Raw genomic sequence first — 15,065 nt, 5'->3', positions numbered from 1 at the left:
AGTTTAAACACAGTTATCTGTTTGATTTGAAGTAGATTGTTTATATTGGACCAAAGGTAAAGTAAATTGTTACTAATTGCTTATAAAAATGAATAATATTTATGCCTCTTGTACTAGTTCCACTGCACAGTGTGAAAGTGAAGTCAGCTCAGTAGACAGCAACAGTGTAAGGACTGAAGCTTGGTAGTAAAGCGCAAGGCTCACAGCTCAGTCCCTAGCACCAGTGGTATGGGGCACAGAATGTTACTATTTTAATTGCATTTGGACTGTAAATATCATGTCTGAACAGGATAACACATAAAGCTATGAGTTCCCCATCTGAGTAGTGGAGTGAAAACTTACCTTAGACGCCAGTGCGTGCCATGATTCTGCTCTTGTAATCACCTTGAGACTGTAGATTCACACTGCCATGGACGTACATGTTTCCTTTCACTGGAGACATCTTAGCTTTTATAGTTTTATACATTTTATTAATTTTCTATGATAGAAGACCATAGGTATTTCAAAACAGCTTAGTGGGTAAGGCAGTTGCGTGGAAGGTATAAATCTGTTCTCTGGTGGACCATTGAAGTTCAGTTCCTTGTAGTCTTTTAGTTCAGTAGTACATTTTCTAAATGTTAGTTAATTTTAAATTAATCAAAATTAAATGTAAAATCTTCTTAGTCATTTTTAAACTCTTATAATGCAGAAATTAATTTAGTAGTTTAACACAGACACCACTACAGCAATGACTTGATATAAAGATTTCCAGGTACATAGTCTACCCTTCCTGTTCCTTGTCTGCATAGACCTAACTGATGTCATCTACATTTCCCACCCTGTAACCTCTGTGCAAGACAGGTTAGCTCTGCAAATGTCCCTTTTTAACTTGTGATTCCCCACTTGTTCTCTTAAGATTTTTAATCCTTTTAATAATGAATTTTACCACAGAGAGAATATTCTTTCTACTTTCATCTTTAACTTTATTCCTTAAGTTTAAGGAAATTTTATTTGTTCTCTCACCATTTCACTTTTCCACTAAGTAGTTGCTGAGTATACAATTGGCAACTGTAGTTACAACACTTGGGGGGCTAAGTCAGAAAGCTCACAAGTTCCAGACTAGCCAGAGCTACATAGTTAGTCAAAGGGCTAACATAGTGAGATTCTGTCTCCAAGCCAAAAGAAGTGTGACTGTCCTAGATAAAAACTATTTCTTATTCTGTTTAACAGTTTTGTTTTATGGATTAGAATAAGCACCTCATATTATTTCACCAATTCTTTTGAGAAAAGTTTGATTTTAAGGTATAACTAACTGCTTACTTGGATCTTACTTGGACTTTTCTTATATTTGAAAAGAAAACAGGACTATTTAGTTATAGTATTGTTTCTCAATCTGTAGATCACGAGCCTTTTGAGGTCAAGTGATCCTTTCACAGGAGTCTTATAAGACCATCTGCATATCAAATATTTATATTATGATGTATAACAATAGCAAAATTACAGTTTGAAGTAGTAACAATAATTTTATGGTTGGGGTCACCACAACATGCGGAACTGAATTAAGGGTCACAGCATTAGGAAGGTTGAGAATCATTATGTTGTAGGAAATCCCATATTAACTATCCTCAGTTAATAATATGTGTTGCTCTTGCAGAGGACGTGTATTCATTCACCACCTCCCACAAGAAGGTGTACAAGCACTTCTAACTCAATCCCAGAAGGTCCTACTCCTTCTTCTGGCTTCACATGCATTACTCACATGTGCACTCATACACATGCAGGCAAATACTCATGCACATAAAATAAATCATTTGTAGACAGAGAGTTAACATGCCTAAAGGTTCAAATTTGGTGTCTCTACAGCCTATATATAATCCTACCTTTTCTTACTTTTCTAGTAAACAGTTCCCTTTAAGATTCAAAAACCTCAGTCTGATGGTTGGCTGTGAGCAACCTCATCTGTATTGGTCAGGTGCTGGCAGTACCTCACAGGGGACAGCTATAACAGGCTCCTGCCAGCAAGCACTTCTTGACATCAGCAATAGTATCTGGGTTTGGTGTCTGCATGTGGGATGGATCCCTAGGTGGGGCAGTCTCTGGATGGCTTTTCCTTCAGTCTCTGCTCTATTCTTTGTCCCTGCATTTCCTTTAGATAGGTACAATTCTGGGTTAAAAATTTTGAGATGGGTGGGTGGCCCCATCCCTACTGGAGGCCATGCCTATCCACTAGATATGGTCTCTACAGGTACTATCTCCCCTTTGTTGGTTGTTTCGGCAAATGTCATCCCCATTGAGTCCTGGGAACCTCTTGTTTACCTGGCATCTGGGACTTTCTAGTGGCTACCCCCCAGTTCCCCATTCCCCACTGCTACATATTTCTATTCAATTTCCTGACATCTGTACTTCTCCCCTGTCTCCTCCTACACCTGATCCTGCCCCTCCCTTTTTTCTTCCCCCTCCTCTGTCCCTCCCAGGTCTCTCCCTCCCTCTATCTCCTTTGATTATTTTGTTCCCCCTTCTAACAAAGGATTGAAGCATCCACACTTTGGTCTTCCTCCTCCTTGAGCTTCATATGGTCTATGGGTTGTATCATGGATATTCCGAGCTTCTGGGCTAATATCCACTTATCAGTGAGTGCATACCATGTGTGTTCTTCTGTGACTGGGTTACCTCACTCAGGATATTTTCTAGTTCCATCCATTTGCCTGAGAATTTCATGAAGTCATTGTTTTTAATAGCTGAGCAGTACTCCAGATGCAGATGCTTGCAGCCAACTATTAGACTGAGCCCAGGGACCCCAATGGAAGAGTTAGGGGAAGGACTGAATGAGCTGAAAGGGATTGCAATTCTGTAGGAAGAACAATAATATCAACTAACTGGACTCCCAGAGCTCTCAAAGACTAAACCACCAACCAAAGAGTACACATGGAGGGACCCATGGCTCCAGCTGCATATGTAGCAGAGGATTGCCTTATCTGGCATCAGTGGGAGGGGAGACCCTTGGTTCTGAGGAGGCTCCATGCTCCAGTGTAGGGGAATGCCAGGGTGGTGAGGTAGGAGTGGGTGGGTAGGTGTGTGAGAGAGCACCCTCATAGAAGCAGGGGAGAGGGGGAATGGGATGGGATGTGATGGCTTGGGGGATTTGCAGAGGGAAAACCAGGAAGGGGAACAACATTTAAAATGTAAATAAAATAACCAATTAAAAAAGAAAAAAAATTAAAAAGATTCAAAAATCTTGGAAGAAATATAGCTGTTTGTTTTTGTAAATACATAATTTGTTGCTTCAAAGTATTGAAAGTTTCTGGTCAAGTTGTACTATTAATGACTATGTTATAAAGTTACAGAATTGCCATTATAAATTGTGAAGGTTTTGTGTATGTGCATGTGTGTATATATAAAAAAATCGGAAACTCCATGTATAACTTTAGAATATACCTTTGCTATAGATAGTGGCTTTACTCTTCTATATATGGGCAGATTAACTCAACAGTTGCTTATAGAATGAAGTCTGATTTTAGATATGTTAAATGTGATCTAAAATAGATAATTGTGTATCTTTCATTGGAAATTATACATATGAATTATATGATACATGAATGTATTAGTTAAGTACTGTGCTTAAATGTATTGTTTCTGTAGTGATCAGATGATTATGTGTATATGTTGATGAGGTATATCTTTACTTAAGGTTTTTGTAAACTACGTCATGTGAGTTTATTTGATGCTGTTTATTTCCTTGTTCTTTTCTGTTCTGTTCTTGAGCCAAGGTCTCACTTTGTTACTATCTAGCCCTGGCTGGCCTCACACTCAGAGAGATCTCTCTGCTTCTTCCTCTCCAGTGCAGAAATTAGAGTCTTTGTTGTAGTTGTGCAGTTCTAAGAGCTTGGCCGTCAGAATCAAGCAGATGTGGATGTACATAGATGATAGTGTACAAAGATATAGTCTACATAGATGGAGGGGGAGGGAAGGAGAGAGGGAGAACAGAAAATCCATGTAATACTAGCAAATAAGAGGTACATAAGTAATTAATTTTAGTTTAGTGTCTAGTTGATTGGGCTTAGAAAGGTATCTCAGTGGGTCCGAATGCTTGCTGTAGAAGCAAGAGAACTTGCGCCCTAATGTTACCTTCTGGTCTCTACATCCTCCTGCACATGCACACACACAGATATCTCAACACATGTAAGATACACAGCAGTTACCTGTTTTAGTTACTTTTCTATGCTAGAGACTACTAAAGTAATTGTAAAGTAAATGGGTAGGAACTCTTTTTCACTCTCTCTTAGAAGTTAAAACTTTACAACATGAAACCATATTTTTTTTTTAATTTTTTTTAAGTTTCTTTTTTTTTTAATTAGGTATTTTCCTCAATTACATTTCCAATGCTATCCAAAAAGTCCCCAATACACTCCCCCCCCCAGTCCCCCACCCACCCACCCACCCCCACCCCTTGGCCCTGGCATTCCCCTGTACTGGGGCATATAAAGTTGGCAAGTCCAATGGGCCTCTCTTTCCAGTGATGGCCGACTAGGCCATCTTTTGATACAAATGCAGCTAGAGTCAAGAGCTCTGGGGTACTGGTTAGTTCATAATAATGTTCCACCTATGGGGTTGCAGATCCCTTTAGCTCCTTGGGTACTTTCTCTAGCTCCTCCATTGGGGGCCCTGTGATCCATCCAATAGCTGACTGTGAGCATCCACTTCTGTGTTTGCTAGGCCCCGGCATAGTCTCACAAGAGACAGCTATATCTGGGTCCTTTCAGCAAAATCTTGCTAGTGTATGCAATGGTGTCAGCGTTTGGAAGCTGATTATGGGATGGATCCCTGGATATGGCAGTCTTTAGATGGTCCATCCTTTCTTCACAGCTCCAAACTTTATCTCTGTAACTCTTTCCATGGGTGTTTTGAAACCATATTTATTTAATTAATGTATTTAAATATTTGTGCCTTTACATTGTTTTGTTCATTTAGTTGGTAGGGTTTTTTTTTTCTTTTCTGCCTATGTTGGCACTGGGGATTAACCACAAGACACTACATACATTCAGTAAATGATTTATTAAGGTATTTACAACTAACATAATTAGATCATTTTTAAATTTGTTTTTTCTACTTATATAATATATATTTGGGTTTTCAAGTATAGAATTGAAAGTCACTAAACATTCAGATTTCTTATAAAATATTTCCTCTTTTTGTAAATTTTTGTGGAAAATATTTTTGAATTATTGGCACTTTGTTAGTTTTTATTAGAGAATAAAACTTAATTGACATTGACTTTAGATTAAGTCTAAGGAATTTACTTCTTAAAATTTATGTTTTTAGGGCAAATGGTACCATCGGAGGCAAGCTGTAAAAGAATTACATAGTACACTAATACGCCTTTTAAATGAATTGCTACCATGGGAACCAAAGTTAATGAAGGCTTTTCAGAGAAACAGGTAACAAGTTTTGTGATGTATATAACTTATTCTAAGTCCCCATTTATGATTTTGGGAAAATGTAATAAGATCATTATATTTCTTTCCATTCATTTGTAATTAAGCAAATACAAAAACATCTCTGTGATTTACTTTCTAATGGAAGAAATACACAAAGTCAAATGTGATAAATGCATGAGATGAAAAGAGCATGAGAAAGGGAACATCAGGTTCTTGTTTGAGACTGGAAACTCCTCGTAAAGCATGCGCTAATATGTGCACTCGCAGTGCATGCGCTAATACGCATTAGAGAGGAAAACGGGGTAGGAGGGGCACAGTCTCTAAATACAGAAGCATATGAAGGAAGCACCAAGTCAAGTTACAGCCACAGAAAAGTGACTAATAAGACTGTGGTTGGACACAGAGGTAAAGGTAGCCAGGTCAGGAATGGAAGAGTTTCTGTTAACCAAGATGAAACGTTTCTCAAAGGTTTTTAACAGAGACCGGCTGTTATCCTCTCTGCTGGGCTGGCTTGCTTGCTAGCAATGCTGAAACTTGAATCTAGATCTTTGCACATGGCTAAGCAAACACCACTGAGCTGTATTTCTAACCTTAAGTTCTTTTGGTTTGGCTAGGTTTTTGTTTTTACATTGATTGGTTGGTTGATTGATTTTGTGTGTGTGAAGGTTGGGTATAGGCTGTGGCCTAAAATACACTAGTGTTTGCCGTGGTGTACATGTGGAGATCAGAGAACAATGTGCAAGGAGTTGATTGTTCCCTTCCTACCATGTGAATCTTGGTAGCAGGCACCTTTACCCATGTGAACCATCTCCGCAACTACCTGACATTAAGTTTTAAAGCAATTGCTCTAGCTGCTGTTGAATTAACTGTAAAGATGAAAGCAGTTGGACTAGTCATAGTGTAGTAGTTACCCCCAAAAAAAAATTTTAAAGGAGAATAGCTTGTAGTATCATACATGACAGGAAGTGATTGGAAATTTCTGACTAAATATTTTACTACAGAGTCTGGGATCAGCTAATGCTGTTGTCAACTTGGTGGACCTTTGAAATGCCATGGGAAGGGGCATGTCTGCAAGGAATTTTCTATAGTAGGGTAATTGAGATAGAAAGGCTCATCCTAAGTATGGAGGGGACCCTGGACTGAACAAACAAGAGAAAGGGAGGTGAGCTGCGGCATTCATCTCTCTCGGGATGGTTAGTGCAAGAAACAGCCACTTCAGGCTCCTGTTGCCATGATGCACTCTCAGACTGAGACAAATATACCCCTTCCTTCCTTCCTTAAGTTGCTTCTATCAAGTATTCTGTCCCAGCAGTGAATGAAGTAGCTAATATGGTAGAAATTCATGAGTAAAATTCTCATGCCTAAAATTTTTGATCTAGAAAGCTGTGATCATAGATGTCCCATTAACTGAGATAGGAGTGACTGAGGAGAGTCAGGTTTGAGAAGTGAGAGGGATGGAATAGTTCAGACTTAAACATATTAAGTTTGATAGACTTTCTAAACATCTACTTGGTGGTAGTGAGTAGGTATAATGTGACTTATATAAGTAATCAAGAGCATTACTAGTTTTGAGGTACAAATTTGGGAGTTACCAATATTGATTATATTTAAAGCCATGAGATTAGTAAAAGTTATATGGAGAGTGGACATTCCATTGTGGACATTTGTAAGTGAGGTGGTTGAACAGGACACTTTGAAAAGAGGCTTTGGACAAATGCTTAGTAAGATACAAGGATAACCAAGGAAGAAAGGCATCTTAGAAACTAGGTGAGTTGAGGAAGAAGAAGCTACAGAAGAGAAGTAGGAGGGGACCTGAAGAGGAGTACTCCTGTGACCTCTGCCACAAAATGGAGTAGAGAAGGGAGGTAGCACCAAGAAATACAGATTGGGGTATGAAGAATGCATTTGGGTGGTTTTTTTTAATTAAAATTTTTTGTCTTTTAATAAATTGTTTTGGATTAAATGGAGGCATGACAGTACAGTAGTCAGTAGACAGGAGGAGGTGCATGTAATTGGGGGGTTCATGTCGGTAGAGAGGTGGGAAATGTGAACGTGAAGGTGTTTGAAGACAAAGATGTAAGCATATCAAGTATTTTTCCAATTGTTATCTTCCATGAAATACAGGTAGTCAGTAGCTGAGAGTGAGGATGGCATTCGACCATTGTATAGGTGTTTCTCTGTTCTAATCTTATAAATAAAAAGGGAAATGTGTTTTACAGTTATTCTTTGCTAATTCATGTCAAATCAAGCATGTATATGACATGCAAGTCCATCCCTGGGGCTTGTTGGCCAGGCTACTTGGTGGCCCCAGGCCAGTGACTCAGGCCCATTTTTCAATTCAGATAGAAAATTTTAGTTATCTCTTGCCTTTTTTAAATAGTTTAACCACAGCCCTCAAGAGAGATGGTGTGTTTACACTTTATTCAGAAATTTAAAGATGTAGCCTTTAAGTTTCTTAAGCTTATATGTTTTGTCTTCTTGGATAATTAGCAAGACTGAACTAATAGACATTTAGATACACTTAAAACACACAAAAAAAATGTTTAATGACAATTGAAAGTATTTCAATATTTAGTTTAAAATGCTAAATTAATTTAACTTCCAGAAGTTCCATATTGAGTTGGTGTATTTCAGGAGCCGCCTGAAGAAAGACTATGATGATTTCCGAAGACAGCCTGATCATGGTCCGTTCACTAGAGAACTATGGGCTACTGACGAGTGTGAAGGGAACCCCGAGAGAGAGGCTTCTAAAGCCGAAGTCAGTAAGTCTGTAGATGCAGCAGAACCTCTAGACACCCTGGAGAAAGAACAGGAGGATTCAGGTAGGCATTCGAGCTTTCTAAATATATAAGTATAGAGAGAATCCGCTGTTTGTTGTGAAGGCAAAAGGTAATCTGGTCAGTGAATGTGATTGAGGAAGTCTGATATTTTAAAGAAATAATATTTATATCCTTGGAAGTTATTGTTAAATTTTAAGAGTTTCTGGAGCCAATGCCTAAACCTAAGTTACACGTATGTCATTGTTTGTTACAGATCCTGCACTGCTAATCTGTTACCTCTTTGGAATTCATTGATTTTCTTTTTATTGTTACTACTCATAAAATTCTGTTGGCAAAGTATACTGTAAATGAATTTGACAAGTCATTAAGATTGTGGGGATTTTTTTAAATGAGGTGTGGCCAAGGTTCTTGGCCACCTGAGACCAACGTAAACATACCATTCTAGTAAGTATGGGAAGCTCGAGCGATTGATTCAACTGCATGTGGCTCATTTTAACTCACCGGCGACATTCTTCAGTTATGTAAGAAGTTGATGTGAAAACTGACAATGATGTGTTAACATAGCTCATGTCTTTTGTGAATTGAAAAAGTGGACTTCTTCTGACCAGATATGACCATAAATTATTTATTTAAGGATAAAAAACAGGAAAGGTTGAACATTTGTTTTCATTTAGAGTCCTTAAAGACAATAAAGAATAGCAACCATTCTTCTATGGTATACAGTTTTCCCTATTTAGAGAAAGAAAACTAGCCGGATTAAACTTCTTTTTAGCCATGAGTTTTTCCTTAACACACATAGACAGCAGGATTAGACCAAAGCTAGTAATAAGTTGCTCTTAAGCATATTTGGGATACGGAAGTCAGCTTGTCAACCTTCTTCAGTAGTGCCGAAGCTTTGAAATGTTTGTACAATAGACGACTTAAATTACCTTCTCAAAGGGTGACTTTATTTTTTTAATTGGTGTTACTCGATCACTGTTTTCTATAAACAAAATGCTTGTTTTTATAATTTTCAGATGATATGAAGTTATCAGAAATAGGCTTTCCTCTGGGCAGAAGCAAGTTGTTGAAAAAAGAATTGCCTTCTAAAGATATAGTGAAGACACTGCCTAAAACACTTAAACGACAGTCCAAACAAAGTAGTTATCTAGATGATAGCACAAAAGAGCTTTCCCCAAGGAAGAAAGCCAAGCTAAGCACAAATGAGACATCAGTTGAGAACTTAGACGTCAACATGCAGATTGAATGTTTGAAAGAATCAAAGCCTCCAGAACTGCCAATTCCAGAGTCATTTGCCTCAAAGGATTCAGTACCAGTGTCTACTCTCCAGAAAGGGACCAAACCTATTCAGGCTTTGCTTGCAAAGAATATTGGGAACAAAGTGACCTTAACAAATCAACTGCCCCCTTCCACAGGTAGGAGTGTTCCTGCTGTGGAAAAGCCAGCTCTATCTCCTGAAGAAACAAGCCCCCTAAAGCCAGCATTGAGCTGCCTCACCAGTACAAAAGGACCTTTACAGATGGTGTACAAGATGCCCTGTGGTCAGTGGCTGCCAGTAGACCTTCACAGTAGTTCTCTCAAGATTCACATGCAGCCTATGGTGGATTCTAAAACAGGAGAAAAGATGATGCAGCAAGTTCTTATTCTGCCTAAGAATTTTGTGATTCAGCACAAAGAGGGGAAAGCAGTTGGAAAAGAGATAGCACCACCTCAACAGAAAGGCACAGAACATTGCTCACCTTGCCCACAGACAAGTGTAAACTGTTCCTTAGTATCTGTTCCTATCACCTCTGTTTCTACCCAACTGCCTAATACAGTTCTCAATAAGACAACTACACCTTCATCAAATGTGAGTGCTAGATCACAGCCTCTGTCACCTGTAACCTCTGTAAGTAATGCATTAACATCACCAGTTAAGACTAGCCAAAGTGAAGCAGGAAAAGTCAAGAGTACCATCTCGTCCACCACATTCCCCCAGCCTAACACTTCACCTACCATTTCATCAACAGTTCAGCCTCTCTTGCCAGCAACAACACTAAATGAATCTACAGATCCTGGCAGTTCCCTCCCCTGTTTTTCACAGCAAACTGTTGATTCTTCTGAGGCAAAGCAAGAACTAAAAACTGTATGTATACGAGATTCACAGTCAATTCTTGTTAGGACTCGAGGTGGGAACACTGGAGTTGTAAAAGTGCAAACTAATCCGGAACAAAATTCACCCAACAGTTTATCTTCAAGTTCTGTTTTCACCTTTACACCTCAATTTCAGGCATTTCTTGTGCCAAAATCAACATCATGCTCTGCTTCCTCACAAGTAGCCGGAGTGACTACTACATCTAGTCTACCATCTTTCAGCCAAGCACCTACGTCTGTGTCTATTTCATGTGGCTTTCATCCACCCATGGGGAAAAATCTCAAATCTACACAAGGCCAAACCTTGAGCAGTGGTTATGTGGGCCCCATGATAGAAAAAACGTCATACATGCCCACTTCACCCTTGAAGCCTTCTGTTTCTTCCTCTTCACCCTTGAAGCCTTCTGTTTCTTCCAGCTCACTGCTACCATCAACAACAAATAGTTCAGTAAGTGTAATTAGCATATCAACAGGAAATTTTGGGCAAACCAATACAAATGTTATTCATACATCAACTAAACCGCAACAAGTAGATTATATCACAAAAAGTTACCCAGTTACAAGATCAGAAGCACCAACAGCAGTAAATGGCGATGTGGTCGGTGAGACTCCAGGTCAGAGACTGATGCTGGTGTCAGCTCCATCTATTCTCCCTTCTGGCAGTGGACCTTCGGTTAACATGGCACCAGAACCAACATCTGCAGGTGTTTCCACCCAGAAGGTAGTTTTTATTAATGCTCCAGTTCCTGGTGGCACTTCATCCTCAGCTATTGTTGCAGAATCATTAAAACAGTCACTTCCTTCTCCCTTGAATAAAACATACATTAAGAGTCCAGAGCAACCCCAATTAGTACTAATTCCCTCTACAGTAGGAGCACCAATAAAAATAAATTCTTCACCAACTGTGTCTCAGATTAAAGATGTGAAAATTGGACTAAACATAGGTCAAGCAATTATAAATCCTCCAGGAAATCTGCCAGCTTTGTCATCAATTAATATATTGCAGAGTGTAATGCCAAAAGGTGAAGACAAAAGTAGTAAGGGCTGCATCTCCCCCATCTCACCAAACAGTAACTCAGTTCCAGCAAGCTCAAATATTGTGAATCACAGTCTTCCTGCTGCTAGTGAGTCAGCAAGAACTGCAAATACGTTTTCAGGAATAGGAGCAAGTGTACCTTTGAGTTCCCTTTCAGTGACCTCCTCCCCTGCTTCAGCTGGGACACGACCTCCTGTTTTAGTCAGCGGAAATGATACCTCTTCCAGAATTATGCCTGTTTTGTCAAATAGACTTTGTCCATCAAATCTCGGGAACACTGTGGCCATATCAACTGTAAAAACAGGACATCTCGCATCATCTGTTCTCATTTCAACTACACAACCAACAGTGTCTCCCAAATGCTTGACACCAGCTTTGCAGATTCCTGTGACTGTTGCCTTGCCTACACCTGTAACTACATCTCCAAAAATTATCAACACAGTTCCACAGTCAGCAACAATACCAGGAGCCATGCACCCTGTATCTTTCTCTAAAAGACAGTCTCAAACTTCTCTCCAGTTTCAGTCACCAGGAACTACAACTATAGTGCCAACAAATGCAAACACAAATAAGCCTCCAGCTGAATTATCCCCCTCAGCAAGTCCAGGGAAAATAATTAATATTTCCAATGTTACTTCTATGCCAAACCAGCATATGTCCCCTTCATTAGTAAAAACTACTCTCAGTAACAATTCTATTGCAGGTGGCTCTGCCATTCACACTTGTTCACCACCATCAAATATAACTAGTCTGGCAGGTGCTCCGTTCAGTGAACCTTGTATTCAGCAAAAAATAGTTATCAACACAAGTACACCTTTGGCACCAGGAACTCAAATCATGATGAATGGAGCCCGGTTTATTGTTCCGCCGCAAGGTCTTGGAGCTGGTAGCCATGTCCTCCTTATCTCTACTAATCCAAAATATGGACCTCCCTTAGTTCTTAACAGTGGCCAAAGCATATTGGCTACACCAGTAGATAATCCTGTCCAGAAGATCATACAGACATCAAATAGTTCTTTAAGTGGACAGCCTTTCAAGCATTCTGTAAGAAACTCTCCAAAGATTGTAAACTCTCTCGGAAGTCCAAGTTCTCTCTCTGCAGTCCACACACCACCACACATCGTAAACACACCTGCTAAAGTCTGTGTTCCACCTGCACCACCGGCAGCATTGACTTCAGTAATTAAGCCCTCCCCAGCTACTCTCTTAGCTAAAACCTCTTTGGTTTCTGCCATTTCCTCCAGTAATCCTCCACTGCCAAGTAGCACATCGGTACTGCATTTGGATACCTCTGTCAAAAAGCTATTGGTCAGCCCAGAAGGAGCCATTTTAAATACCATAGATACTCCAGCAGCTAAGGTGTCTTCATTGCCTCTATCTCTTCCTCCAGTTGTATCTGCTAGTCAGAGTTCTGCATCTGTCTTCCCTGCCTCTCCGTCATCTGGTTTAGAGAAGCCGGACACAGCTGCATCTTGAATTTAGACTGACTGAGCCAGTTTTTAAATAACAGGGCATTGTTTTAACTCCTATAAAAATTTTAACTGTTTATTATACTGTTGAAAACATATTGTTCATACTTGCGAGAAAACATGCTGTTGATACATGTGTGTGTGTGTATGTGGGAGGTCAGGGTGTGTCTTAATGTACCTTCATTAAGTTACCCAAGACTTTGTTTTATTGGAGAGGAGAAGGTGTCCCATTTCATTCATTGGTGTAAGGATGTTTTCCAAGGTTTTTCTGTTCAAAATATGTCATCAAGATGTACTTGTCTATATAACATAAATTGAACAAAGTCAAGTTTGACTAGTTTAAGTAAGCTAGCCTTTTCACACTTATATTGATATGTTTCTTCTTGAATTTGGATTGTTGTGATGTATCTACAGTATAGTAGTATTCTGTGTCATTAGTGACATTTTTGTTTCTGTAAAAAGAATACATATATATATATTTATGCATTAAGAAAATGCAGTTTATGGTGTAAAATTGTACATATTCCTTAAATCCCTAATAATCTGTACTAAATATATGTACAAAGAACAATACTGTCTTATTTATGTTTTGTTTACATAATGTATAGTTTTTTAAGTATTTTAGTAATTTTGGACCAGTGAACTGTTAGCAACGATGCAGAAGAATCTGCATATAATAAACTGAGTTGCTGTATTTCTTTGTTTGAATACCATTTTTAAAATGTGTTCTTGTCCATTGAAAGAATACATGGTATAAATGAAAATAGCCCTTTAAAACTTTGTATTAGAATTGGGAAGCATCTAGAAGATTACACTTGCACAGGCTTCACTGTAGATGGAGCTTCCTTCCCTGTGTAACCCTGGGAGTGAGTGGCTTGCCCAGTCTTAGATGGCTCATGGGCAGTAGAGCCAGGGCATGAATCTAAGGCTTCACATTCTGTCTCCATAGTTCTACTTTACTTCTATTTTGAGGTCTCCATTCAAAATTTTATGGTTTCAGACATTTTTTAAAAAAAATAGAAAAAAATCACCACCAAATTCTATAATGACAAAAAGAAATGGGTGTTGTTTTTTTTTCAGATAAGTATATTTGGTTTATGTCTATGCATTCAAAACATGTTTCTTAAAACTTTTTAAAAGGTTTCTCTGTGTCCCTAGGCAGGCCTGGAACTTTCTATGTAGCCCAGGCTGGCCCTGACTCAGCCTCCCTAGTGTGCCAGGGTTATAGACATGTCTGGACATGTCTGGCAAAACTTAGTTTTTAATAATCTGGGTTCGTAAAAGGTTACAAAAGTAATGCAGAGTGGTGGCGTTAACCTTCCCCTTCCTTCTCCAGGTACATTTCTGTTTACATTGAGGGCTTGGTTCATTGTTACTGGTCTTCCAAATTATGTTTAAAAACATGAATTTCTTTGTCACTTGAAATTAAAAGCGAGAGAGAATAGCAATGCTCTTTGGTCAGTGCTCTTTGGTCAGGTTAGAGAGCAACTGCTTAAGTTCTATTATGAAGCAAATTTGGTGGCTCAGTTCTGACTCAGGGCTTGACTTTGTAGTGCATCAGAATGTGCCTCATTGTAAATAAAAGGTAGCTTTGCATTTGCTGCAGCCCCATGATTTCATTACTTTATTGAGACGCTCAGACACACATTCAGCTTACAGTACTAACCTCATCACAGCATTCTAGTCCAAAACTTAAAATACTAGAAGAAATGGGCCTAGGTCTATGAGGTAGCTCAGTGAATAAGGGCGCTTGCCACCAAACCAGAAACCTGAGTTCAATCCCCATGGCCCACATGAAGGAAGGAAAGAACAGGGTTGTGAAAGTCATTTGCTGACCTCCACAACATACACACAAAATACTTACTATTTTAAGATATTTTTTTCATTGTTTAAAGAAAAGAAGCTCGAGAGATGGCTTAGTGATTGAGGACACTTGGTGCTCTTCCAGAAGACCTGAGTTCAGTTCCTAGCCTCCATACCTGACAGCTCACAGCTGCTCCTAACTCCAGCTCCAGGGGGACCAGTGCACACAAGCAGCATGTACATTCCACACACATAAATAGAAGAGAATTGATATTACATCAAGATGATGTCATTAAATTGGAAAGGATAACAAGTATTACTAAAATGTTCACATTTCTCTTTTTTTTTTTTTTTTTTTTTTTTTTTTTTTGGTTTTTCGAGACAGGGTTTCTCTTTATAGCTCTGGCTGTCCTGGAGCTCACTTTGTAGA

At 39.0% G+C, this 15,065-nt stretch overlaps 1 protein-coding gene across 5 annotated transcripts in view; it reads left to right on the top strand.

Moving 5' to 3' along the window:
* The window catches only part of Kiaa2026 (KIAA2026 ortholog), a 94,187-nt gene extending 79,518 nt beyond the window's left edge, over positions 1-14,669 (top strand). For 2 of the 5 annotated variants that reach the window (XM_029472438.1, XM_021151910.2), the window contains 3 exons: positions 5,299-5,414; positions 8,049-8,236; positions 9,211-14,668. In XM_029472438.1, coding sequence (XP_029328298.1) covers positions 5,299-5,414; positions 8,049-8,236; positions 9,211-12,839 — 3,933 coding nt within the window. In that variant the 3' untranslated portion in view covers positions 12,840-14,668. Of the gene's footprint in view, positions 1-5,298; positions 5,415-8,048; positions 8,237-9,210 lie in introns of those variants that run through there. The other 3 variants (XM_029472437.1, XM_029472439.1, XM_029472440.1) reach the window with 3 other exon arrangements.
* Positions 14,670-15,065: the final 396 nt, after the last annotated feature.

Source organism: Mus caroli, chromosome 19, assembly GCF_900094665.2.
Source record: "Mus caroli chromosome 19, CAROLI_EIJ_v1.1, whole genome shotgun sequence".
NCBI classification, from domain to species: Eukaryota; Metazoa; Chordata; class Mammalia; order Rodentia; family Muridae; genus Mus; species Mus caroli.
Note: the sequence above shows the minus strand (reverse complement) of the source record. Positions and strands in the feature narration are given on the sequence as shown.